This window comes from Brienomyrus brachyistius, chromosome 1 (assembly GCF_023856365.1).
Source record: "Brienomyrus brachyistius isolate T26 chromosome 1, BBRACH_0.4, whole genome shotgun sequence".
Classification (NCBI taxonomy): domain Eukaryota; kingdom Metazoa; phylum Chordata; class Actinopteri; order Osteoglossiformes; family Mormyridae; genus Brienomyrus; species Brienomyrus brachyistius.
In genome coordinates this window covers 27,437,846-27,465,645 of record NC_064533.1, presented here as the reverse complement: position 1 = coordinate 27,465,645, position 27,800 = coordinate 27,437,846, and the positions used below count along the sequence as shown (strand labels likewise).

At 41.7% G+C, this 27,800-nt stretch overlaps 3 protein-coding genes across 10 annotated transcripts in view; 2 read left to right on the top strand and 1 right to left on the bottom strand.

Moving 5' to 3' along the window:
• Nucleotides 1-1,950, top strand: part of LOC125716307 (ALS2 C-terminal-like protein) — a 42,008-nt gene extending 40,058 nt beyond the window's left edge. For all 3 annotated transcript variants that reach the window (XM_048988567.1, XM_048988655.1, XM_048988482.1), the window contains one exon: nucleotides 690-1,950. In XM_048988567.1, the coding sequence (XP_048844524.1) occupies nucleotides 690-752 (63 nt within the window). In that variant the 3' untranslated portion in view covers nucleotides 753-1,950. The remainder of the gene's footprint in view (nucleotides 1-689) is intronic.
• On the bottom strand, nucleotides 22-14,885 carry armh1 (armadillo like helical domain containing 1). 6 transcript variants are annotated; one of them, XM_048989374.1, is made up of 12 exons: nucleotides 14,817-14,885; nucleotides 12,218-12,452; nucleotides 11,684-11,752; nucleotides 11,424-11,590; nucleotides 10,917-11,113; nucleotides 10,734-10,818; nucleotides 10,128-10,247; nucleotides 9,189-9,261; nucleotides 8,379-8,508; nucleotides 8,147-8,224; nucleotides 4,018-4,099; nucleotides 22-2,935 (listed from the first exon to the last, which is right to left on the bottom strand). In XM_048989374.1, exons 2-12 carry the CDS (start codon nucleotides 12,421-12,423, stop codon nucleotides 2,913-2,915), a joined length of 1,230 nt encoding a protein of 409 aa, XP_048845331.1. In that variant the 5' UTR covers nucleotides 12,424-12,452; nucleotides 14,817-14,885; the 3' UTR covers nucleotides 22-2,912. The 6 variants fall into 6 exon arrangements, with proteins under 6 accessions (XP_048845331.1, XP_048845068.1, XP_048845247.1 ...); XM_048989111.1 differs by lacking the exon at nucleotides 14,817-14,885 and adding an exon at nucleotides 13,390-13,656; XM_048989290.1 differs by lacking the exon at nucleotides 14,817-14,885 and adding an exon at nucleotides 13,394-13,656.
• dmap1 (DNA methyltransferase 1 associated protein 1) lies at nucleotides 14,464-27,519 on the top strand. Its single transcript, XM_048988916.1, is given in 12 exon segments — nucleotides 14,464-14,748; nucleotides 15,407-15,511; nucleotides 16,325-16,416; nucleotides 16,539-16,597; nucleotides 16,600-16,733; nucleotides 18,004-18,162; nucleotides 19,191-19,358; nucleotides 21,232-21,417; nucleotides 23,628-23,699; nucleotides 25,034-25,106; nucleotides 25,931-26,214; nucleotides 27,375-27,519. Coding segments are annotated over 11 exon segments (1,386 nt in total). The 5' UTR covers nucleotides 14,464-14,748; nucleotides 15,407-15,412; the 3' UTR covers nucleotides 27,435-27,519.
• Nucleotides 27,520-27,800: the final 281 nt, after the last annotated feature.

Sequence of the window (27,800 nt, the reverse complement as noted above, 5' to 3'; positions counted from 1 at the left end):
GGAGACAAAATAGACAGCAAGTCAACTCTATTGTTTATTTGATATACATCTTCCACATTAAATACACTGAAGCACGTGGTTCATTCAGTTATCCTTATATATTTTAGTGTAAACTAAATAAAGCAAACAAGGTTCATTTAAAAAGTTTGATTTCCTCTGTCCTTCGTACCATTTCATCGATGTTATACAGCCTGTTAATGAATGCCAAGCCGTTTAAATTAATTGTGTTAACAGACAATAAAGTTAATGCACAGTCCTAATTCTGTCATATTCTAGTTTATAAGTGGAAATCAATGGTCAGAAAACAAACACTTTGAAATACAGCTTTAGTTAATTTCAGGCCTTTCCCTTATCCAATGGACACAGGCATTTAATATTTTTTCAAATTCAATGTGCATGCATTCACTGGTGACTTACTAGAATTAACATTTTTAACAGGTATAACTTTTCTTGGCAGTACTTTTGAATTTTTAATGAAATTTAAAAGCTTCCATACACAAATGACAGTATTAATTCTCATTCCTTAAGATACATTAATTTGCTGACTGCGCCAATCAAACTCCATAGTTATAAGCATTGATGTAATCATGATAATATATTTCTTTGATTGCACACAATGTAAACTGTAAGCAATACAGAGTAAGATACATAGAGACATAATCCATGTGTGACTTTGTTCTCTTTTGCAGTCATGTTACCAGCATATGCAGAAGGAGGAGATACGACAGGGACGATTTACAAACTTCACCTGAGGATATCCGTCCAACATGTTTGCTGCATACGCCTCGCATAACATCACTCTAAAAAGCACTTTAGAAACTTGAATAAGATCGATCCTGACATGTTTGAACCTTTTAACACCTAAAATAACCTAAAAGCCATGTTTAGTGAATTGTGCAGGACGTGGGTCATGGACTTTAAAGGAAGACGCACACTGCTTTACAAGGATGTTACCGATCAAATTGCATGGATTTCTAAGACCTGAAACTTCATTCTTTTTCTTTGCAAAATTACAACCATAAACATATGTTACGTGCCGTAAGTTTTGAGGGAAGGGCTACAAATTCTTCGGACTTCCTGCCCTCATCCCGATTCGCCGCCGGCGTATGGACCGTAACACATATGTGGTCCTGGTCATAAGTATAGGGTCAAAGGTCAAAACGGCATCATGTGAGATGAGTGCTTCCAAAAATTACTGTTTACCTTTTTGTTCAGAAGTCTTTCTGTTACCTCAAAATTATATATGCATGCATGAGACCCCACCCAATTACACCAACATCTGTTCATACGTAAAGGAAAAGGTTTTTTCCAGTGATGTGCATGTATTTATGTCAATGTCTTAAGAAGACATTCGATACAAATATGTGAACAAGAATTGTTCACAGTTGTTCATTTCCATACCATTATAGTATATTGGTATTTTTCTTACCATTAGAATAAGTTATTTAAATGAGTTGTCAGACTGGTAGAGTTTATTAAAGTATTTGTGGGGGGGAAAGCAGATAATAAATTTCAGTAGCTGACTGAATTTCACACACCTGTCCAAAAACATGTTTGATGATTGTTTTATACGTAATTTGACTTAATTTACACGGTTAATAATGGAGCTAAAATACATCAGCTTCACTGTCTGAAAGGGTATCATACTTTGATACCAGTTGATATTTTTTAAAAAACAGTTTTCTAAACTGATTTTAGTCTGTTGTTTAGATAATGTACTACAATTGTAATCTTCGATTGCCTGATGAATAGAGTGGAAAGTGGCTCAAAATCCCAGGCTTGTCAGCTTTTAATGTAAAATTCAGATGTACCTATTCTGGACATTTAAGCTACCTTGTTTTAATTGTCTGAATATTTAATCTGAACAAACCTTAATTAAAACTTGTTAAATGGTGTTAATTTACAATACCAAACAATGTTTTGACTGTAAATAAATTGCTAATATTTTAAGGGTGTTTGGATATGCTTTATTTTCTGATTTAATGTTGTCCTCTCTTGAATGTTTAATGAACATGATATTATGTTATGGAGAATAGTTTCATTTTCCCCAGTGCCTGGACATCTTTTATACTTTAGGTCACTATAAGTACAGCAGCATTGTTGTCATTTTAATAACATCAGTGGTTAAGATGACTTCTTTCTGGGGTCCAAATAAAATGTTCTATAAAAGTCACACGATAAACTATAATGAGTATTAAATTCCAATTAAAAGGAAATGCAGGGAAATGCACTGCATTTGTAATCCTTCACTTGAGTTTCACCAGGGAGAATGTAAAGTTTCCTCTGGTAGAGATGATGCAAAGAACCACTGGCATGGAATGAAGAATGACTGGTTGTATTTGGGCCTGGTCATAAAGGTCCAAGAGGAGTTTTTTCCAGTTTTTAGGTCATGCTGCTTTTTACCAGCTTGCTGTCGATCATCCTGGGGGAATTAAGGTGACTTTTTGGGTCACATTATTCTATTATGATAAGAGAAGAAAAAAATAATAAAACTACTGATCCTTCTACTAATTTAACTTGTTCTGTTTTTTGGCATTATGGTAAACCACATTGTCCCGGCCATCTGCTACACTGTATATATTTAAATACAAGATGTCTGTAAATCACCTTAAAATACCTACGAACAGCATCCTTCTGAGAGATGCAGTACAGTACAGTGGCTTAATGCGTAACAGTGTTGCCTCATGTCTCCTGGGGGGTGGCGTCTGAACCACTTCTGCGCTCTTTGTGTGTTTGTGTCTTTTGTTTGTGTTGGGTGGGCTGGAATAAGCAGTTAACTATGCGGATTGACTGACACATCTCATGTATACTTTATATAAGTAATGCCAGGATTAAAAAAACAAACCTTCAAAGTGTCAGTTGTGTGTCTACTGACAAGACTTCAATGCACGCAAACACATAAAGGAGTTCTGTCAGCGTGCACACTCTTCAAGACCTGAAAGGGACAATGATCAGAATTAGCAGTTATTACTTTCAATAATTTATTCAATTTTCAAACATTAATGAAAATGTGGAAACAATTACTCAACTCTTTACCTCAACAAATGCATCAGTACAATTAGCTAAACATTTTTTGACAGAAATCCAAGCATGCTCTGATTATTCCTCCCTCCCCTGGAAATTTTTGTTTCCATTCATGTTATTTAGCAAACACTTTTATCCAGAATGAGGCATTTTATTTATATATTTTTTAGAAGGCAGGATCAGAAATTCCCTGGAACAATTGGGGATTCAGGGCCTTGTTCAAGGGCCCAAGAGTGAAATCACCCTGCTGACTCCAGGATTTGAACCACTGACCTTCCAATCATGAGCACAGCATTGTAACCCACAAATGTCCACATTTTACACCCCACCCCAAGAAGCACACCAGCACACAGCCTCTCTTACACAGGTTATGTTACAAGAACAATTTCACGCTACGCTGCTGCGTGGCGGGAGAAGCAGCCAGAAGTCGTACTAGTGCCGTGCACAAAAAAAAATGATGTTGCTGACAGGAAACAGGGGGCCACTGAACACAATTTGAACTCACAGTCCTCTTCGTTCTTATGTCTGAAAGTTCGTAAGTAGAGGAGCGTTTGTATACATCAAATTCAAATGTTTATGTGAAATGCAAAAACATGGCCAATTCTAGTTATGGGGAGAATTCATATTCACCTTGGGCACCCGTGTTACCTGTGTTATTAGGGGGGCTCCCATGAAAGGCTTGCCTAAGACCCCTGAAGAGGTAGGTCCAGTCATGACTCCACAGGCCTACAACTCCATATCCGCCCTTCATATGCTGCCGTATCTCAGACAGATAGGAAGCTGTGTAGCTGTCTAGCCCAGCCCTCGGATCCCAACTGCCGGGTACACCTTGCTTTGACAGGTATACCATCTCGGAGGCTAATTGATATTTTTTTTTTGAAGAATTGAAATTAAATTGCAGAATTTACTTACGTGGCCCAGATGCAGCAATGAAACTAATGATATTAAAGAATGTCACCACAAGGTCAAGTGTGTACCCCACAACCTTCTCACCTTCAGAAATGTTCATTTTGTTTGACACCAGTATATCTGCTTGAATGCCGTTCATCTTCATGTACAAAGCCTCGGGATTATTCTAAAATAGAATAAGTTGAATTGATTTTAAGGACAATTACAAGAATTTCAAACTCACGGTGTCAGAATGAGTTGATTTAATTGTTTAATTCAAATTAACAGTTGATTTAATTGTTTAAGCAATGCACATTTACACAATTGTGTATAAATTCAAAATCAATGCTTAAAAAAATTACATAAACATTAATTTTACATTTTCAGATTTTTTAATAGCATGTACGTACATCCATCCATCCATCCATCCATCCATGATTAACTGAGGAACAAATATAAGGTGACACAGAGCCCAAATTCCCTTAGTCATCCATCAACATGGGAAAGATAACAGAACATCCAAACCAATTGAGGGAGAAGTGTACTGAACTTCATAAGTCAGGGAATGGGTATTAAAAAATAGGTACTCACCTGAAAATTGAAACTTCTACTGTTAGGGCAATAATAAAAAAGTGGACAACAACTGGAACTGTGACAAACCTGCCTGGAAGAGGACCCACGTTTATTTTACCCCCACGAACAGTGAGGAGGATCGCAAGAGAGGCAAAAATCCCCAAGTATCAGTGTTGGTGAATTACAAGACAAAGTAAAATCTTGGGGTTACACATCTCCAAAAAAGCCATCAGATGCCACCTTCATGCTAACAGATAATTGGGAAGGTATGATAGAATTTAAAAAAGCCTTTTCTGTCAGTTAACCGCAAACGTAATTGAAAAACACTACTACAACTTTGACTGGATCTAAATTCAAGGTCTGATGAAACGAAAATGGAGCTTTTTGCCAGTAAACACTCAAAGTGGGTTTGCCGTAAAAAGGAAGATGGCTACAATGAAAAGAACCTTGTCACAACTGTAAAATATGGTGGAGGTTCTGTGATGTTGTGGGGCTGTTTATCCTCAAAAGGCCCTGGAAACATTGCTAAGACACATGGCACTATGGACTCCATGAAATACCAGGAGATTTTAAATCAAAATTTGGCTGCTGCTGCCAGGAAACTCAAACTGGGCCATCATTGGATCTTCCAGCAGGATAATGATCCGAAACACATGTCCAAATTAACCCTGCAATGGTTAACTGACCACAAATCCAAGCTTGCCATGGTCATGTCAGTCCCCTGACCTGAACCCCACTGAAAACCTGTGGGCGGAGCTAAAGAGAAGAGTGCAAAAGAGAGGGCCTAGGAGCCTGGTGTCATGCCCGGCTCGTCCGCTCCTCCTGTGTGCCACGCCCCCTGATTACCCACGTGTTTTCTCCCGATTGTACCCAGCTGTATCCAGTTCATTTGCTCAGTCCTGTCTATTTCAGTCCGTGTCTTACCTGAGTCCTTCGTCCGTCATTGATGTTGTCAATGTCTGTTTCCCGTCCTGCTCCGGTTTCCCCTAATAAAACCCCGTTTTCCCCGTATCCCGCTTGCCTGCCTGCTCCTTACCCGCACGATCGCCCGTCTGCTACACCCCGATCGTGACAGAATGACGGACCACAAAAAGAAGCGGAGAGGGAGGAAGAGGCTCCCAGAAGAGCCGATCTATCTCGGCGCCTGCTCGCTCTCCAGGCTTTGGCTTCCGACGGAGGACGAGAGGGAGGTACCCGCCCTACCTCCAGCCCGGAAGCTGACCACACGCGACCCCGATCCCGTGTGGAAGTACTGGCTCTCGAGTGAGGACGAGGACGAGGATCCCTTCCTCTACCCGGAGCCGGAAGCCTTTCTTCCGCCGTCCGTCTTTGCGGACATAACGCCACCTCCCGCCACCACCAGGCGCCGGAGGAGGAGGAAGAGACCGGCGATCGCCAGTACGGAGGACCTCCCTCCGTTGCTGCCGGCGGACCCCGCTCCCGTGCGGCCGCCGCCGCCTTCGCTGCCGCCGCTGCCTGCGCAGCCGCCTTCGCTGCCGCCATTGCCGGCGGACCCCGCTCCCGTGCGGCCGCCATTGCCGGCGGACCCCGCTCCCGTGCGGCCGCCATTGCCGGCGGACCCCGCTCCCGTGCGGCCGCCGCTGCCTGCGCAGCCGCCTGCGCAGCTCCCCCTGCCTGCAGCTCCAGGGCAGGCGCCCCCACTGCAGCAGCCTGCAGCTCCAGTCCCTGACCGCGCTCCAGTCGCGCCCCCTTCGCCTGCTGCAGCTCCCGGGCCGGTGCCCCCACTGCAGCAACCTGCAGCTCCCGGGCAGGCGCCCCCACTGCAGCCAGCTCCTGTTCCTGACCGCGCTCCTGTTCCTGACCGCGCGCCTGCAGCAGCTCCCGAGGCGCCCCCTCCGCCTGCAGCAGCTCCCGAGGCGCCCCGAGTGACTTTACTTCCTGGCCCCGTTCCTACTCCCGCTCCAAGTCCCTTGGCCCCGGTTCCCGAGGAGGTCCCCGAAGACTCCACCGCAGCTCCTCCCTCTCTGGAGGTGGAGGAGCTGGAATGGGACCCCTCGGGGACAGAACTTGTGACCCCTTGTCCCTCGCCCCGGCGACGTCGACCCCGACCTAAGTTCAGCCTGTCTGTGTCCCGCAGGGGGAGGGGGCACAGACGCAGGGCTGGGGTCCCGCCCGCCCTGCCCCCTGGCTCGCCCTGCCTCGCCTGCGCTGGGGCTCAGTTGGCACCTGCGGTTCCTGGCCCTCCGGGTCGGCTGTCGCCTGCGGGTTCCCCTCCAGTACCTCGTCGCCCTGCCTCGCTCCCCCCTCCGGTGCCTGGTCGGTCGCCGGCGGGCTCCCCGACGGCGGCTCCTCGGTTGCCTGCGGGGCCCCTACCTCCGGCCCTCCACCGGACGTCGCCGCCTGCTGCGGCTCCCCCCTCCTCCGGGCCTTCGCCGTGGGCCCCTCCTGCTCCCTCGTCCCCTTCCCCGGTGCTCCCTCCTGCTCCCTCCCTGGCCCCTCCGCGGGTCCCTCGCCCTGTCTCCTCGGCCCCTTCTCGGTCCCCTCCGGCTCCGGCCTCCCGGCCGTCTGCGGCCCCTCCGGCTGCCGCCCGTCGCCCGCTGGGGCTCCCACGGGCTCCCCTTTGTTCCCCCGCCTTCTCTCCTGCCCTGGTCCCTCCTTCATTTGCTTCCCCTTTCTTGGTCCCGCCTGTCTCTGCTCCCCCTCGCTTTGTTCCTCCCGTCTCTGCTCCTCGTCCTCCTCTGTTCCCTTCCTTCACTCCTGGTCCTTTTGTTCCTCCTGTTCCCGCTGTATCTCCCTTCCTGATCTGTCTCTCTGCCTTCCCGGCCCTTTGTCAGCTCCTGTCTCATGTCCTGTCGCTTGCCCTGTTCTGTGCCTCGGTCCTGTTTCCCGTCTCTCGTTGATGGTTCTGTTTCTTTGCTCCAGGTCCCGGTTCCCGTGTCCCGTCCGTCGCCCCCTTCCTTGGCGCGCCCGGAGAAGCGCGCCTTTGGGGGGGGGTTCTGTCATGCCCGGCTCGTCCGCTCCTCCTGTGTGCCACGCCCCCTGATTACCCACGTGTTTTCTCCCGATTGTACCCAGCTGTATCCAGTTCATTTGCTCAGTCCTGTCTATTTCAGTCCGTGTCTTACCTGAGTCCTTCGTCCGTCATTAATGTTGTCAATGTCTGTTTCCCGTCCTGCTCCGGTTTCCCCTAATAAAACCCCGTTTTCCCCGTATCCCGCTTGCCTGCCTGCTCCTTACCCGCACGATCGCCCGTCTGCTACACCCCGATCGTGACACCTGGGTGGTCTAGAGAGATTCTGTAAAGAGGAATGGACTCATACTGTATGTCCTGCTTGGTATTCTCCAGCCTTATAAAATGTTATAGGAGACTCAGTGCTGTTATACTGGCAAAGGGAGGTTGTACAAAGTATTAAATGTAGAGGTGCCAATAATTGTGACACGTGTTTTTGTTGAAAACAATTATTTATTGATGAAGGATTTGGTTTTCTTTGAATAAATTTATTTTGGTGAAAAGGTTGGATTTTTCTCAGTAATAGATGAAGTTACTTCACCAAAACGTGGATTTTTCTAACCCTTTTTTTTAACAAATCTTTACAAGGGGTGCCAATAATTGTGGAGAGCACTATACTGTACATACAATGCAATCTGTCATTTCACTTTCATAGATCTAATCAATCTTAAATTTACAGAATGCACTCACCATGAACAAGTCAAACAACGTGATCCCCATTGCTGCTTGTACATGCTCCACCAGGACTGGGTGGGTGTGCACAAATTGCTATCGTTAAAAATGAAAAAGAAAACATATTTGATACAGCACTTCAACAGCACAGAGCAAAGAATTACTGCAAAATTATGCTACAGACAATCCAATCCAGTTAGCTTTAAGGATGCAGATGGTAAGATGCAGAGGACTGAGAGTGGGGCAATACCTTCAGAGCCAGGCAGGCCTGCTTCTGGGAATCCGCATGCTCCCTGTTACCCATGGCATATAGCAGATAATGCATTACATCATGGTGAAGCAGATCGTGTGACAGCTGACTGCTGCCCTGTGACAGCATCCTGTGCAGTGATATTTAAACAATCAATTTATTTCGTACCTTTCATTAACTGGGGTAATTTCTTAATCATCACAATTTCCAATTCAATCAGGCTCCTGTTCTGCAAAGAGTGACTAAAGCAGCAATGGTTGGTAGCACATTATATTAAGCACACTTTCATGATGCATTTATAATGCACTCATAGAAGTTTGAATGCAGCTTCATAATGTATTTATGAACATCAGTAGGAAGCTTGTATATATACCTTAACTTGTCATACAACATGATCAAGACAATGCAGATCTAATATACATTAATAACAAACATTATTAACAATTTACATTAAGTGCACTTTCATAACACATGTATAATGCATTCACAGACCATTAAATGAACCTTCATATTAAGGTTTACTTACATACTATTTATTAATGGTCTATGAATGCATTATAAATGCATTATAAAGGTGCACTTAATGTGAAGTGTTACTAAATGGTTTTATGCAAACTAGCACATAAGAAGCAAAGTAAGAGTACTGTACAGGGGCGCCGCTAGCAATTTTGGGCCCTATGACAAAATATGAGGTTGGGCCCCCCTACCACACCCATTCAGATCTCTGGGGGCCCCTAAAGGGCGTGGGCCCTTAGAATTGTCCCAACTTTCCCCCCCTTAGCGGCGCCCCTGGTACTGTATATCATTTACCTTATAGCTTTTGCTGCAGCTGCTTGTTGAATAGAAACAGGCAACGATGTCGTCATGTTGATTCTTTCAGGATCTAAAAAAAATATCATCTCAATAAAACACAAGTATAATTGCTAAAATCATCGTATTGCATAGAAGAAAATAAACACATCAATTTATCTAATTTTGTGCCATGTTTTCAGAGATGGTTGCATCTAAGAAAGTTCCTTATGCTTTGTACCATGCTGGAGACCCCTAAGGGACCTTGCAACATGCATGACACATGGCAGTACTCAAATAAAGAAAGCCTACTGTAACAAGGCTTTCATGTCAAAGCACAAAGACTGCAGCAAACCTAGTGATTTTGCAATAGGAAGAAGGTTTACTGTTTGCACAGAAGTGACAGAATGGTGAAGGGAGAGACATGCAACGGTGGTTAAAATAAAACATACTTTACAGTCAATGGCAAAGGGGACAGTTTGATATTGGGAGAGAGGGCATAACTTAATTTAAATGTAAATATATATTTCTTTTGGGGGGGCATAAACTCAACTTAAATATCGGTTGGGGGGTATACGTTCCCCCCACCCCCCAGGTTTCTACCCTCTATGTGTTCATACATGTATCAGTACATAAAATCAAGTAGTATATGTACTATAGCAAAACTGATAACCTTATTACGAGTATATGTCAGCAATAAATAAATATTTGAAATACTTTAATATCAGCCAGTAAAGCTGAACTATTGTATATATTTTAACAAATCATATAAAAAATATTTTCAGGTTTATTATTAGGTATAAAATCAGGGTTCAATATTAAGTCATATGGTAAATTGTACATACTGGTCAACAGTTACTGTAGTTAAACACCAAAAACTGTATAATCTATTTACATGAATTATATGTATCCATTTCCTATAAGTACGGCTGTATGAAGAAAATAGGCAAAAATAAAGACCTTTAAGGATTTGATATTGCTGTGGTTCTTTTTTCACTGGTTTCAACAAAGCGACTAGACCCTTCAGAAGAGCTGGTTTAACTTCATCATATGACATTAAATCTCTGATTAATTCTATAGCTGGAAGAATCAAAGACAAAAAAAGGTGAAAACACAATAATTATTATCTAACTAGCTACTCACAGGCAGAATTTAGTTATATGTATGATGTATCTGCTATGGGTTTAGTTACATAAAAGAAAACAAAACATAAATCAATAGATACTACTAGAAACACTGCTCAGTCTTCAACAATAAGTCAATCAAATACAATGATATATGACAGCAATAGCGATACACTGTTGCAACTATAAATGATCATGATGAACATTTTAAAAGCTAAATTGTACTGAAGTAAAATAAAATTGAAGGATGGTATGAATTTAAACATAACAGTACACAAAATGCCTTCTACGTGACTTGCTATGGTAAAGTTATCTGTACAGCAGTGTAACATCACTTTATACTATAATTTCCTATCATGTCCGATAAAAGAGTTTGGCAAGCTTATGCACTGATACATTTAATTTTTCATAGAATTCCATATAATTATTTTAGTTAACTTACCTTCATATTGAACTTCAAGGTTCAATGACTTCAGCATATTCAACAAAGGCTCTACAATGTTAGGATGAGCAGAATTCACAATTTTCTGTGAAAAAATGAACAGGAAAAAAACAACCATCAGATACAGACATGCAGTAAAAATGGAAAAGTTGGATCTTCAGACTCAATCAACAGTGAGCCTACATGTACAATACGGAGGTTCTGCAGAGCAAGTTGCTGGGCCTTGGGGGAAGTGCACTGCAGCAAGGCCACTAGCCCTTTGTAGACCTGCTCCTGGTATTTATAGTTTCCATGAGCCAGAGACTCCAGCAGGACACTGGCTGTCTCCTTGGTGTCCACAGATGTGGACTTGGCCAGGCATTCTACGATGACTCGGACTCCTGCAAATCACATGGAATTTGGGGAGTGAGGGCAGGGGCGAACGAACTTGTGTAAGCCCCCTCCCCAATTTAATTTGCATTAAACAACCCCACCACTTTTGTATCTAAATTACTAACATGTGCCAAACCCCCCCCCCCCCCCCCCCCCCAATATCAAACTTTGTCCTACACAGTTGAGTGAGGGAATATCACTACATTGTAGAAATGCTGTCTGATGGGATTAGGGTTAGAAAAATACCATATGGAAGTGATTCGTAATACGTTTTAGTGGTTTTTGAAAGGCTTTCAAAAAACGATCATAGGTCAGTACCGAAGCTTTCACAAATGAGCTCTTTGTACTTCCGACCAGCGTCGGAAATGATCTGCAATAGACGGAGGGCTTCTGTCTTATCCTCATCTTTTATCTGTTTCTGATTTAAGATTTCCAACAGAGTGAGAACCCCTCCCACTTCAAGAAACTCAGTTAGGTAACGGTGACTGTTGAAAAAAAATAGAATAAGATTAAAGCAACATTAAATTCATTTCAGCTCTGAAAAGAAGCATTTTCACAGACGTTACGATTTTAATCACCTGTTTGAGGCCGAAAGAAAGACACCCACAGCTCGAAGCTGCAGCCCCAAGTATGTCCCAAACATATAGCTGAGAAATTCCTGTAAAGGACTGTAATTTCCAGCATTTTATTGCAATTATTATGGTCTTGAACCAGAAGTTTCAAACTTAATATCTGGGCGGCCATATTCATTGAAATGTTCCGTATTTTAGGCGTGTCCAGTTTTGCGAATTTTTCTATTCTTAAATTTTATCTGGCATTCTTTTGGTGACGCTGGCTTTCATTATCTGTGTCCCATGATCTTCTGCAAAACGTATATAAAACGCATGCGAATAATAATTAAAAAAAATAACAAAAAAGACGTAAATTGTAGATTACTGGAATCAAAGGACAAATTAGTTATGGTCATGGTTTCTTTCTGTCTTTTATGGTTATTTACACAGTAAAACCTGCTGTATGTGTATGTGTAAGTACTGAGTCGTTCACTTTAAGGTCCAGATGGTAATAGCCGCGAATTTCCCTGCAGACGGAGAACAGGGTGTCAGCAAGGATACTGCAGCCTGATCCACGCCGTGATCCTGGCCAAAAAGAGACTGGCCGATTGGGCGAAGCGCAGCTCCAGCTCCGGGCCGGTGTCCCCCAGGCTGCGGCCAACGAACGCTTCCAGCATGCGGCTCCGCGCCGCCGCGCTGCCGCGGTCCCATTGGCGGAAAAACTGCAGCAGCCGCTTAATCCCCACCTGCTGGTTTCTGCTGGACATCACCTTCACCAAATACACTAGTCACAAGTCTACGAAGAAAAAAAAAACGGTCAAGCCTACCTGGCATATTGTGGATTTCCAATTGACATTCATTAAGTTAGGCTTATCATTATAGTCTTTAAATACTGCATTTTATCAGTATGGTTAATTAATTGCCTATTCGGTTATCGGTTGAAAGAACTAAACATTTTCTGCTAACTTCAAATTAATTTTGGAATGGTGACCCGGTGTGCATTACTAACCAGTGGATACATGTATATGTAGTATATAAGTAGTAGTACTATTTCCACTCACATTACCACTTTCCAAAGTATAATTGCAGAAATACTGCTGGAAAATCCTACAATGGCCAGTCGAGCACGCGAATGAGATACATACAATTGTCTGCAATTAAGCGGAAACTGTTGCTGAAAAAAATAGGTTAAAAAGCACCAAGACTAAGGTAGATGTTAATGTTACCAGCGGGGTATGTTAAGAACGATTGTTCTGGTCCAGCGGTGAAGGAAAATGTGCAAACCCAGCAACAGGCTTATTCACCGTTGCTACAGACGCTCTTGTGTTGCTGTGACGCGGAAATGTGGCTTAGTTCCTTTCTGGTAACGTTATTTACGGGAGACAGATGCCGCGCTGTTAGCTATATAAATCTTTTTATCCTAGTGTAAAATAATTTTAGTAATATGCCTGGTTAAATACATTTTACACGCATTTCTGAATCTACCAAAATAAAGGTTCCACTGAGCCAGTTAACTACATGGATTTAATTATTTACGTAAGACATAGGCCTACTCCTACTTCAGTTTTCCAGATTACAGTTTATTTTTCGATCGCTTTGGGACATTTCTCGATTGAGCAATTTAGAGATGCGTGATAGCCTAACTTCATGTCTATGGACCACAGGAGCAAGGAGCAATCTAATAATCAGAGAAACCCCACCAGACATGGAGAAAACATATAAACTGAACTCACATACAGAACAAATGTGGGATTTGAACCCACATTCCAGGTGATGAAATCCAGGAGAACATGGAAATAAACATGGATTTCTGTACAAGTTTAAATACCTTCTAAAACTACATATTATTTGATACTATTAAAACATCTATAATATTATTTTTTTCAGGTTGTCAATATTACTACTTATTGTATCTAATGTTGTCTAATAACACACTCCATGTCAAGAGAGGGCGCGTGAATTATTTCTAACTGTTTCGAAATATTTCCCAGAAGTCAGTAATTGTAGCAGCAAAGATATCTGGTTTCCTCTTTCCGGTTACAGCTTCGGGGATTTTTCTACCATAATAAAAGTCAACTGGTAATGGGGATAACCATTTGAAGGGTCTTAATGAAAAAGATTACTTCTAATCAAACAACCCTAAAATTGGTTAAATATAATTACCAGACTCTACTCACTCCCCATACTTCTTAAAATATAAAAAATATTTTCTAGTTCATGTGTTACATAGTCCTTTACTTTATAATGTTAGAGTACGATATTGTCAAAAAAGTAATGCAATATCTAAAAGGTAAAGTGTTCCGTTTTGTCTGATAGTAAGCTTTACTTGACGGGGCACAAATACTTATAATAATTCAGTTACTACGTAAGTACAAAGCATAAGCAAATCATGGACAAATATAGTAGTTCCTTCACTAGTTCACAGAATGTACAGAACTAACATATAGTAACAAATTTAGATAAAACACTCATTATTCATTGATGATGAATTTACATGAGATCAATATGTAACTAAGACTTAGTTTGCGGGTAATTAATACATAAGTAATAACATGTTACTATATTAGTTGTGCCCTGCCAAGTGAAATGTTACCTAGTAAGCTTTATTGCAGCGATATCGGTATTTACTAGCTAAAGCAGGCATACTTGTGGGCCCAAGGATTCAATATAGAACTTAATCAGTGTGGGCCCTTAAAATCCAAGTCGTAAAGAGATTTTTAGAGATTTTACAACTGACTTTACATAATACTGTACTTACAAACATAAGAGTAGATAATATTAAAACACATTTATTTTGAAATTTTAAAACCGGAAGCTATGGGCTCTGGCATAGACAAACCGACGCTCCGCTGAAGTAGCATTTTAGCTAGAAATTGCCTTATGAAAGCGGCAGATCGCTAGCTAACGTTTAATCTCAGAGTTTTACATCCAAAGCCATTGAGTTTTTCAAAGCAAGAGTTTTTCCGGAATCCATTCTCAGAGGAACATAAATACGAATTGAAAGCTGGTTTATATCGAGCGGCTTCTGTTCAAGCGGATGTAGCAAAGGCGGAGTGCTCCGCTCATTCATTTGTGGGACGGGACGGCGAGCGGTCCGTAAACATGTAAATATATAAACACATACTGTATATAAACACACATTGGTTTCACCGGCAAGTACCTTAAGCACGTAAACTAGTGCAGTTATCTTCTGTTTAAGTTAACACACCGTTTTGGCTCGCGCGTGTTAGCATCTTAGCTTCTGTGACTCCTCTACCTGTTTAGTTACGAACAAAAGTGTACACGGTCATTCAGAATAATTTCAACAAGGCGTCACGTGTAACCAAAATGTGTATAAATAATTTTGGACTAAGGATTGTTTTTTGTTAGAGCGAAAAACGTGTAGTGGAGGTAGTTTATCAAAGGCTATCGCGGCTGGTAGCCGTCATGCTAACCGCCCGGCTGGAGCAGCGCGGCTATGGATATCTGATAATCTGGTTTATTCACTGTTACGTTTGTTAAAAACTTGGGCAATTAGCTAAAGTAATAATGTAATAGCCACTTCAAAAGCTATCAAGCGAGTACAGGTTAGGACTTAGTTAATTCGGAATAATTAGTAGTTTGTGGGAGGTTGGGGCGTTTTCTGTGGTAGCAAAGCTGTCAGATGTCTCGCATTGTGTGATGAGAGCCTTTGATGACACTTTGGCCTGGATTTTGGGTTTTGTGTCAGTATTTATTTCTGCTTGCAATTTAAGTAACGTTGTCTTTCAGTACACGATGGCGACTGGTGCAGATGTACGAGATATACTGGAACTGGGAGGCGGTGACAATGACTCGGGACCCATCAGTAAGAAGGACATCATTAATTCTGATAAAGTAAGATTTCCACCTATATATAATTGTATATGGTGCTGTTATCACTTTTAAGTTAAAAATTTACTTCAATATCTTGATGTGATGTAAATACTTATTCTGTTTATGTTTGTTTCATGTCTTATATACATACAGGGGTTTGTTTGGTGTTAAATTATACTGAATCATTAAATGAATCATTTGGAAAATATGATGTCCACTCATCTCACCTTCTGTGAGCTATTAATATATCTACCATTATATATTTAACTTCATGTCACACCAGCCAATGCAGGTCATACTAAGAACGTCTTTCCTAAAGTGATCATCTAATGTTCAGTTTGGGACTCTTGGGAATTTTAAAACTATATTCCCCCCCCCCCAATAATTCCTACTATAGGTACTCCCATAAATATACACTTCATTGGAGAAGCAATAAAATAGTGTAGCAGGATAAATGCTCTATTCCTATTTTATTAAAGCTGTGTACATTTGGAATTTTGTACCGTAAATCCCTGCATTAATCAGTGTCATTTACCGTTATACAGCTGTTAGGGGAAAATGCATGGCAACTCATTAAACCACAGACATAATATTCAGTCTTGTCATTATAATGAAACCATATTTTCAGGTATGTGCATGGTGTTTGTGTAGCTATAGACAGTTTGGATTCAGATTAGGATTATGTGCCCATCCACCCAACCTTGACTGAAATATTTTATAATACCAAGATAAGAGGTTGGAGAATAATCATACAATTATTTCCATTGTTCGTATGTTTAGCTATTAAACGTTATGTGTTCAAACTCTGCTTTGAGTGTATTTTAATGTTTCTAGAAAAAGTCAAAGAAGTCAACAGAGACACTAACGTTCAAACGGCCTGAAGGGATGCACAGAGAGGTTTATGCTCTCCTTTATTCAGATAAAAAGTGAGTGAACTTTGTTTTTGCGTTGAATTACGTCCCTGATCATTTTCATAATGCTGCTTTGTTTATACATTTCCCCGTCCTAAATAGTAATTACATGTATCAAAATATTTTGTAACCCGCAGAGATGCTCCTCCACTGTTGCCTAGCGACACCACGCAGGGCTATCGGACAGTGAAGGCCAAGCGGGCTGTAAGAGAGTACGTCCCTGGAAGTGGATGCCTTTCACTAACCCCGCCAGGAGAGATGGCGCCATATTTCACCACTGGAGACGCCTGACAGAGGAAGGCAAAGACTACCCATTTGCCCGCTTTAATAAGGTCACACTCTCAGTTCCCTTGTTGTTTGTATGGAGTTGGAGTACACAGAAACGGTTTAATGACTGCTGCATGTCAGAGTGGAAGGGCCTACACACCACTTGTGAGTTAGAATTATTCATTAATGCCTGGATCTTAAGGTTTGAAACTTGTTTAAATATCAGGAGAAAGTGACAGCCTGCTCTGATTTGTTTATTTCCAGTGTATTTGTTGTACGCTTTATGTATGCATTGTTTTGCGGGATTGAACTTCCAGCCAGTGTTGATAGTATAGTGTGAAATGTATTTTTTTTTTGTTTGTTAACATTGCCACAAAAAATAGCTAATATTCTTATTTAATATTGTAACACTTCGCTTGAGGGGGCACAATGTATTTGTACTCTCTTACTAAATTAATTAACTGACCAGAAACTAAGTGTTAGTTACGTACTGATCCCGTGTTCATTCATCATTAATCAGTCATGTATTTCATGCAGTCACTATGTTTGTTCGTGGTTTGTACTAGAGTAGTAACTGAGCTACTAAGTTACTTGTGCCCCTCAAGTAAAAGTGCGACCGAATAATATAGTTCACATCAGTACAAATGAAAATAGCGTGATGATCCACCCTCTTTCATTTCCATGGTTTCGTATATCAGAGGATATCTAAAAAATGTGGTCCTCACTAGGTCCTAAGGTTGTAAATCTAACCACGGGTGAAAAACAACACGTTTTGATAAAAGTATGTAAAATTGCAGAAGCCATGTGTGGAAAAAGTTAGCGTGCCCTTTGTTTCAGTGGCTGGTACAACCACCTTTAGCAGATTAAGTGTAACTGATTTCTGTATGAACTCATCAGTCTATCACATTACAGGGGTTTTGACCCACCCTTGCAATATTATTTATATAAATTTATATAATTATATATTATATAAAATGTATCTAATTTTAGAAGGACCAGGCGATTGTTATTTATACCCAGGTATATGAAACCATGTAGCAGGATTCCCCAATTCCTGTCCCGGGGGGGGGGGGGCAATTTGCAACACCATTTGCAGATTTTCCTGCTCAGACACACATACTAATCCTGGTAATAGCTGACTAACGTGTTTGAACGGGGAAATCTGCAAACTGTGTTGGATTCTTGCCCTCCAAGACCGGAATTGGGGAACCCTGCTATAGAAGTGTACATTATTTTTCTGAAACATGAATTCACATACAGAGTTGCTTGTTGTTTTGTATTTGTTTACCTGGATCAATTGAGACTCATTTTGTATTTGTCTCCCTCTGCTCCCAGACCGTTCAGGTGCCCGTCTACTCAGAGCAGGAGTATCTCATGTACCTTCACGATGACGGATGGACCAAAGCAGAGACAGATCACCTGTTCGACCTCTGCAAGAGCTTCGATCTGCGTTTTATCGTGATCCACGACCGCTATGACCACCAGCAGTTCAGGGTTAGTGTGTCCTTTATGGGCACTGGGAGCCGCGGTTCAGCACTTACACTGTAGGGGTCAGAGATGAGCCACTGTTGTGCTTGTCTCTGGGCATCCAATCAAATCAAATAGGCTTTTATTGTTAATTCCATATATGTTCATAACATACAAGGGAATCGAAATGCTGACTTTGTAATACAGTATAAAAAAGAAAAAAGTATAAACATGTGACATAAGATAAATACGATAAAACTAAAATAAGCAAACCTCTATACAGTATACAATACAATATACAGTCAGTAGTGTGAAAACAGCATTAAAACCAGTCACAGTGATCTAGAGCAGCTATTGAATGCAAAAAAGTTGGCAGGTAGTTCCTTGGTAGGTAGTGACTAGTTATTGTCCAGGGGCAGGGGGCAAGGGGGGGGTGGTGGTAGTGGACAGCGTTCAGCTTCCTGACAGCTTGGTGCCTGAAGCTGTTGGACAGCGTTGTTGTGGAGCGAACCTGGAGGCTCCGGTACCTTTTCCCTGAGGGGAGGAGGCTAAAGAGAGTAAGGGGTGAGAGGAGTCGTAGGCAATGCTGATGGGCCTACGGGTTGAGGCGGGTGTGGAATATGTCCATGCATGTGAAACGATAAAGCCAAGGTGGCAGCGGCAGGGAGATCACTACAGCTGGCACTTCTGCTGTGGAGCTCTCTTTACATCTTTAGGATGAGCCTTAATTGAGTAATGATATTTTATTCACGCTTATGGGAAAACTGTAGTTTTCACGCATCATCATCATGCTATGCATGTGACCCAAGAGCAAATTTTGGCATTACAGCCTACTGCCCCTAGAGTGAAGGGCCCAGTTGTGAAGTCATGGGATTTGAACCAGTGGCACCTTACTGGCACAGAGTCCTACTGTGCAGACCCACACCACCCCCCAGTTTTTCTCACCATATGCACATTTTCCAACCTTATGTTTGGGTTTTCACAATACCCGCCAATGTGCGACTATGGGTTGTCTGTGAATGTGCGACTGATCCTGACTGTATTTACTCATACAGAAGCGGTCAGTTGAAGACCTGAAAGAGCGCTACTACAACATCTGTGCCAAATTGTCAAAGATCCGCGCTGCCACTGGGTGCGAGCCCAAAATCTACGTCTTTGACGCAGGACATGAGAGGCGTAGAAAAGAGCAGCTGGAAAGATTGTTCAATCGCACCCCAGAACAGGTAAGCTCCTGCCATTTCATGCTCTTAGGCTCACCTAAAGGGCTTTCACAACTGATGTTGTTTGCCTGTCTGTGGTCCAGCCAAAATTCAGAAGTTGCAGTAACATCATCCACACATAGACGGGTGGCCTCGAACATCAACGAACTGAAATTAGGGTGGATCAGAATCTCTGCAACGTGAAAGACTGATGAGATCTTACAGAAATCAATTGCTTATGCTTATTTATGCTAAAGGTGAATCTACCAGCCAGTAACAAAATGTAGCCTGCAGTTTTTGCTGGTCTATGCAGCTCTGTATAATGAGCAGTGGTATGCTTTCTTGTGCTCTGAACAATAGGGAAATAAAAATGTTAAGGCAGTATAAATAATGATTTTCCAAAATTTCTCTTCAAGCACTATGAACTGATATTTAAGTCTATCATTTCAAAAAAACATTAGTTTGTAGGTAATTACTTTGACTATTTTACCACTAGATGGCAGTATTTCTGCATAATTCATTTAGTCCTTCACAATCATTGCTAGAAATGAGACCAGTTTATATTGAATAAATTTAGATCATCATGAATATGTGCTCTTCAAGTTAATATTTGAACTTTAATAATTAATTGTTTTATTTAAAGTGTTTTAATCCACTTTAAAGAGATCAAATTCAAATCACACGTACAGAATGCATGGGATCTTTGAAATGCATCAATTCAGTAATTGAAATGTTATGGAAAGCTTTTTAAAAGCTACTTTGTTAGCTGTACTCTATATTTTGAAGTCTTGACCGTGGCGCTGTATAGCTGCGCTTTATTTTCGAATGATTAATCATCTTTCATGTCATTCACGCGCCTTGGAGAGCATCTCTTTCCCAAGAAAGACAGTAAGCACTTAACTCAGACGTCTGGCAAGTGAGCCGGCAGCTTAGCGTCGTGATTCACCGGCGCACAGCCTGTCAGTCGCCTTATCTCTGGCCTCCCACGGTATTTCAGCAGCGTCTGTCAGCCGTCATTAACCGTTTTGGTAGATCCACCCACAATTCAGACTGACATAAGAGGGTCATGGCAGATACATATCATTGTTATTTATGTATAGCAGTTTTCCCCCTTATATAAAATAGTTTAAAGCAGTTACACTGTCAAATAGTTGCCAGTTTATTCAGAGCAGTTTTTCCTGTTGATTTTTTTTCTAGCCCTTATATTCTGTATCCGTCTTGCTGATCCTCCGCAATCTCCGCCTGCCAGTAACCTGTAGAATGAACTGATATTTACTCCAATCATGTAACACAGTGGATTTCGCTCCTGATCCAGGCTTTCCATTTGCATGCTGGGCAATCGTTCGGATTAGGGCTTCATTAGCTACAGTTAAACAATTAATTGACTGGTTCTGGAACGAATCTAGAAATGAAAATGCTGTCGCAGGGTTTTCTATGGGTGTTCCTCAGTCCAAAAATGTGAATTAAAGTTGCCAGATTGTCCATAGGTGCGAATGTGTGTGCGAACCGTGTGGTTGATGTGCAGTGGATTGGTGCCCCATCCTGGGTTATTCCCTGGCCTGTGTCTGTTTTTTCTGGGATTGGTTCTGGGCCCCTTTCACCCTGTAAAGGACAGCCGGTATTCATAGAAGATGAATGAATGAGTTGATTATTGGTTGTTTCAGGTGAAAATTCTCCAGTGTAGAAAATGAAATTGAATTGATGTTTGCTGATATTTTATAATGCCCTTATAAAAAAAAGTGTTTTTTGCGAAGACTTGTTTTTAGTGTAATTAATAAAGATATGATTTCTTCGGTGATGCAAAATGGCATTTTATGTTCTTCTGTGTAATTAAAGAAATATGACTGGCCCTCACAGTCGAGTCCCACATGGAGTTGAACCTCTGCTTGATTCGCAGGTGGCAGAAGAGGAGTACTTGATCCAGGAGCTCCGTAAGATCGAGACACGGAAGAAGGAGAGAGAGAAGAAAGCTCAGGACCTGCAGAAGCTCATAACAGCCGCAGATACCACCACGGAGATGCGGCGGGCAGAGCGGAAGGCCACGAAGAAGAAGCTTCCCCAGAAGAGGGAGACTGAGAAACCGGTGAGCTGCTGGCTCCTTTCCCTGTGCTGCCCATGTAGGTGATGCAACATGCAGCTCACCTGGGGAAACGGCACGGGCCGCCCCCGTCATGCTGGGGTACTGCAGCCCCCACAGCACCATTATTGTTATACCCACTCCGTGCATCGCCGGTGACTCCTGACACCCAAATTTGTGCTAACGTTTTTAAGGGGAAATGGATTTAAATAGTATGTTTTTATTCTCAGGACTTTAACATAGGTTTTTACATTTTTATTTTTGCATTTACATTGAAAGAATACCCATTGTGTTGTTAATATTGGACAAAAACTTAAAACTGAAATCTAATGTTGTATAAATTGAGAACTTCTCCTTAAGCCCAATGTAAGTTCGTCTCTAAAGCCTATATGCCTCTGCAGCAGTAGTTCAGCAGTAGCCTAATTGCCACAAATTGAGTGAGTTTAGTGTTGTTAACCAACAGTTTTCTACCCAGTATAAAGTAATGTAATATTTCCAGGTTAAATATATTGATATAACTTTTTGGTGGTAATTTTGTCGACATGAGCCATTATGGATGAGTGGCACCAGTTTAGCATAGCTAGTTCAGTGTGCTTACAATCAATCAAGTTAAAGAGCTCTGACCACTACAGATGGCATATACACCTGGATGCTCCGTTACTCTCGGGCATCTCTGAATAATTTGGGCAACCTGTTTTCTTGAACTGCTAACATTTTCCAATAAGTATTCAACACAATGGTTAATTATTGTTATTATTGTAATTATAATTCTTTATAATGGACCTGGTTAAAAATGTCGTGTCTACCACATTCTAACTGCACAGTGTGCAGCGTATTTACAAGGAAAGTCCGTTTTCATTATTTCCGGCACAAGAGACAAGCTGTCATGAAATAGCATAGCCAGGCCTGCTATTGGGGACAGAAATGTTTAACAAGGGGCAGGTCAAAAACATAGCAATTGGAAAAATCTCATCTCCCACTCATGCAATACAATTTACATACGACGTCTAATTTGATTAGAGAAGCCTGGATTTATGACACTCTATCTACTAATTAAACGGCCAGGCTGGGGCTCGGACTGGTTACACGTTCTCATAAACCAGAAGGAAAAGCAAAAATAATAATGTACATATTTTGTAAGAGTGTGGAGTTTTCCCGATGTGCGGTTCTCCTAACTCGCCTCAAAGCGGTCCTCTCCTCCAGCTGATCTGGGTTTCTCCTGAGCACCTGTCAGGCTGGCTCGTTTGTACAAGGAGAAGGTGTTTGTTTACCAGCCATGCACACCTTTAGATGTTGTTTTCCTGTACTCCATGTGGGTGTGATGTTTCATGTGCCAGGGAAATAGGAGATGGTGTGAGGTATAAAGATAGAGGAGGCAGGTTTGATCTAATGAGCTGGAGCAGAGGTCCAGCCAGCAGTAACTCTGGCAGTGTTAATTTGGTCATTTATAATTGGTCAGAGGTCAGCATCACGTTACTAGAATGAAAAGTATTTTAAAAAGGTCCATTATCCAAAAGTCAATTAAATAGTGGTCTGCTTCCATCTGTTATGAATATTTCACTTGATATGGTGGATTTAGTTAAAACAGTAGGATGGGTGTTGTATGGATGTAATGGCTAAATTCATTGTTGGGAAGTTAGTTTGTTTTTGCCATAAATAGACAAGTCATTAACCCTCCTCCCAATTAATTTAGCTGTTTTTTATGAAGGATAGAAATAAATAAGTATCTGACCATCTGAAATCATTAGAAGGTTGTTGACATTTTTCTTATTTGAGCATAATTCTGTTTTATAGTAAACTATATGATCCAGAACACGAGTAACTCTTCTGACTCTTCCATGAAAATGAGTCCTAATTTTTTTACTGTATGGAAACTCTAAATAAATCTGGCCTACCTCAATAAAAAAACAGACACAAGTAGTGTAGGAGTTAAGTCAGTGCCACTCTTCACTGTTTGTTGTAATGTATCTTTAAATTTGCACAATTAGCCAGTCAAATGGTTGAAAATGGTGGCTGTTAGAATTTGAGAAGTTAGTTTGGATGTGACTTACTTGCATTTCTTCTATCGATTTACCAGAGTGTTGTGGACCAAAGCTTGGTACAAATACATGGGGATGTGCACTTGTGGTAGCTGTACTGTGTTATGAAAGTGTAGGCAGTTTGTGTGGGTTTGCCAGTCTAACCCCCTGGTTTTGTTCCCGTGGTTCCTGTGGTAGGCTCTACCAGAGACGGCAGGCATCAAGTTCCCTGACTTCAAATCCGCTGGTGTCACGCTTCGTAGCCAGAGAGTAAGTAAAGCTCCACCTCAAGCAAAGGTCATTTTTGCTTTTCAGTGAAATATTTTTTATTTTTAATGTCAAGTATATCAACGTTGACAAAATCCTGTCATCATACACAAGTGCAATTGTCTTGTAGTTTTACAATTTTTTTTGTCTTTAATAGCCAAATAATTCTTATCTAATCATATTTTATGGTTCCATTTTTTTTAAGGGGCACAAATTTGTTATTCCTGAAATATGGTTAGCTTAGCACTTAATGCAAATACAAATAAGCATCCATTCATCTATCTTCTAGCTGCTTATCATTCTCAGAGTCACAGCGGGGTCTGGAGCCAAACACTGAGCCACTATGCCACCATAAAACAAACCTATAGTGCAGAATTAGAATAGGTGTATTCAAAAGATTTGTTACTTTGCTCTCATTAACAGAATGTTTTGAGTTATGTGTATGCTGTCAGGCTAATCTTTACAATATAACTCAAAGCAAATAGCTCAGGGTGACAGGGGCAGATTACTCTCAGTGCGAAACAAAAAAGCATTACAGCTAAATGAGGAGCCTTGCTCCAATCTCTCTGATAATCTGTTAGACTCAACTTAACAAACAGGCTGCTGACATCAGCCTTAAATGCAGGATTCATTTTCCTTCCACTAATTTTAAGATTCAATGAATAAACCTTGTGGGTTTTTTTTTTTTTTATTGCCGATTTCCCCTGCTTATGTTGATGGATTAAACGCTCAGTGAGTTATGTATGACTTTGTGCGTGTTCAGTCTATTATGTAGTTTGTTCCAACAATCATTATCTTCTGAGTGTTAGTTTTTTTTTAACTATATTTGTTTATATGTGTTTTTTAAACTATATTTTCTTAAAACGTGAGATTTGGCTCGACCTTGGTAATTAAAATCAGTTAAGATGCATTGTGATTTTCTTGAACAATTCATAACATTGTACATTGCATGTGGTCATGAAATGCTGACGGAAGACAGCAGGTTTTTCATGGTCTTAAGTTTTAAAAATGCTTTGGCACTGGAAAATCTTTTTCAGACCATTTGTGGAAACTCTATATCATTATTATTAGGACCTGGATGAGTATTTTTATTGATGATTGGCTGTAATTATCATAGCAGTATTTCTGATCATTGCTGCATAACTCTTCAGTGAAAACACAAACGACTTTATTAGGCACATAAAGAAAACCTTCAATGTCTTACTTGTACGTATTTGAAAAGTAGCATTATAAAATGAGTTTGTGCAGTGTATAGAACTCAGTTGCTAACAACCTGACCCCATTTTTCATGTGCATGGGTATTTCAGCTTTGTGGCATTTTTTTCTCTCCATTTCAGATGAAGCTCCCAAGCTCAGTGGGACAGAAGAAGATTAAAGCCATCGAGCAGATCTTAACGGAGCAGGGAGTCGGTGAGTGCAGAAGAACAAAGTCCGCCTCAGATTTCACAGCTGCCAGACTCCTCCTGGTAATGGTGTAGGGAAAAGTCAGAACTGTCACCTGTTAACTCGCGTCTGCTTCAGTTTTACTCGTATACAGCTAAAGCACATACTCTGTGCTCGACCCTGTTGTTAGTTTTCATTGTTAGTATTAGTATTCCAGTGGCTGTCAGTACTTCGAGAAAAAGCCTCACAACTCCCTGAACAATTATCCCCATTTATTTTGAAAATGGTACCATCAGTGGGTTGAGGTACACACAGGTTCTTGAAGGCACTAGACAGTGAATGGTGGATGATACTGAAGCATTCTGTAAAGTCCAGGTCTGCTGCTCCATCTGAAAGGCGAGGAGATTTTATGGGTGGTAGCCACAAGCCAATGGACCTTGAAAAAGTCCAATATGGTAGATTGGGTTGAGTGAGGAACAAATTATGAAATTCATTAAGTTTTTCTTAAACTTACTTGGAATGTGTTACTTTGAAGGCCAAGGACGTTTAGACTGAAACAGTTCTCAGCGTATAGTTTGAGGCATTCAGAGAATATATATCAGAACTTTTTTAGAAGAGAATATACAATATTATTCCTCTGCTTGCTTGTTGCAGTACTTTGGCAGGTCTTGCTGATAAGAAGTTGATTGTAAGGACGAGGTTAATTAGAGGTTCAGTTTCATGTTATTTACAGCATTTAGTAGCCGTGTCTGCATCACCCCACCATGACTAGCTGGCCTAGTGTTCTGCCCGAGCCGCAGAGTTCGAGAACGGCCTTCCCAGCCAACGGCTATCGTTCCCCCACCATGCAGATCTGAACCCCATGCCCACTGAGGAGATCGTGCAGATGTTCAACGAGCTGCGCAGCGACCTGGTGCTGGTCTACGAGCTGAAGCAGGCGCACGCCAACTGCGAGTACGAGCAGCAGATGCTGCGGCATCGCTACGAGGCCTTGCTGAAGGCCGGTGGTGAGGGCAGCCACCTTGGCGAGGGGCCTGGTGCAGAGGGCTCCGCCGGCCCCGGGTGTGAGGACCTGAAGGTGGAGGCCAAGGAGCAGGTCATCGACGTGGTAGGAGCGCCGCTCACGCCCAACTCTGTGAGTACAGTGCATGTTGTCCCTTACGGGCATGCTTCCTGTCTGTTATCCTGCTCATATACCGTGTGAAAGCTGTGGGAAATGCTGGGAAAATTAGGCCTCCCCATCCTCCTTATTTTAGCCCAGAGTAGCATTTATATAAATGAAATGTGGTGCAGGAATATCATCTTTGTACAGAAGAGAACAATATGTGGAAGTTTAGGAAATCGGCAAGAGTTTAAGAGTCTCACACAGGATAGCTGGAGTGCAGCTTTGCTGTCCAGTGAGCTTTGTCCCTCACCTTGTGGGAACAGCCTGGCTATGGGCAGCGTTTACTGCTTACTGCTTTGCCCTGAAGGTCCTGTCACAGCCTCAGATTAGTTGAAAAGCACAAGCTGTCCCCATATGAGGATGAAAGCTGTCATTTTTCCTGCATCTTACTCCAGTGCTGTGTTCACAACGCGTAGAGCATGGACAGTGCAGCCCAGTGCAGTCCTGACTGCTGATCCTATGCATTATGCGAGTGAATTGCAGGATGGCAAATCCATTACTGATGGTTTCCTGATGGTAAACTCATGGTATTTGGATGCTGCATTTTGAGCTTTTCAACTAATTGTTGCTAAATATTTTCCGTTCATCTTATCCTCTACTATATCTCACTGCTATCAGAGTCTGATATGCAAATAATAATAATAACAATAATAATTATAGTGATGATAATCATGGTTGTTATTAATAATTGCTGTGGGAGGTACTGTACATTATGACAGCACGACCATCTTAGTCTCTCACGTATCTCCCAGTCTCATTCTCACATGTGGTCAGTGCGATTATCCTATTCCAACATACGACATACAACTTCCATCGGAACAGAACCCAGTCGTAAGTTGGGGACTGTCTGTATTCATTCCTTTTGATCTGTCTGTATTTTTACAGGAATATTTCCTTGCTAGCCACACCATTCCCTCATGTACCTGTTTTCATTCTTCGTGTTGCTCTGCATGTTTCATGTCCTCTCTCTATGCACTGTTACTGTGTTCCCTCTTTGTATGCAACACCAGAAAAACCAAAAGAAATCTCTTGCATGCATAGTGCAGGCTGAATAAAGAAGGTTATTATATTCTCCTGTTTTAACCTGTTAAACTGCCATTCACTGTCTTCATTTCTGTTCGTCTCTGCAGAGAAAACGAAGGGAGTCCGTCTCCAGTTCATCTTCTCTGAAGAAAGCCAAGAAACTTTGATCTGGATAAAGAATCATTGCTTGGGTCAGGGGTGAATACATGGAAAGAACATTGACTAGCTAAATATAGGAAACGCTGTTTATCATGCTGTGCAGGGACTCTTACTTATCTACAGGCAAACCGCAATCTCATGGCGGTCCCTGAAATTCTACCCTTTATTTGCTGGCAAATCCAGGTTCCTCGGTTCCTGTCTGAAGCTCCCTCTGCCTAAACCCACGGCCACCACAATGCTGAACTGACTGACATTCCATTCAATTATCCCTTCCTCGTCGTCGCTGGTACCTGAAATGAAGCTGGATGATCTGTAAATTGCCACGCGGGACTAATCGGGACACAGGAGAACAGCTGTCCCCGTTTAATTGAAAT

Bases quoted from the DNA above. Each gene is read 5' to 3' on its own strand.
- armh1 (XM_048989374.1), bottom strand. From the start codon at position 12,423: ATGTCCAGCAGAAACCAGCAGGTGGGGATTAAGCGGCTGCTGCAGTTT. The intron at 10,819-10,916 runs GTAGGCTCACTG...ATTTTTTCACAG, and splicing joins AGAACCTCCGTATTGTACAT to AAAATTGTGAATTCTGCTCA. The intron at 9,262-10,127 runs GTCTTTATTTTT...TATTTTTTTTAG, and splicing joins GCAATATCAAATCCTTAAAG to ATCCTGAAAGAATCAACATG.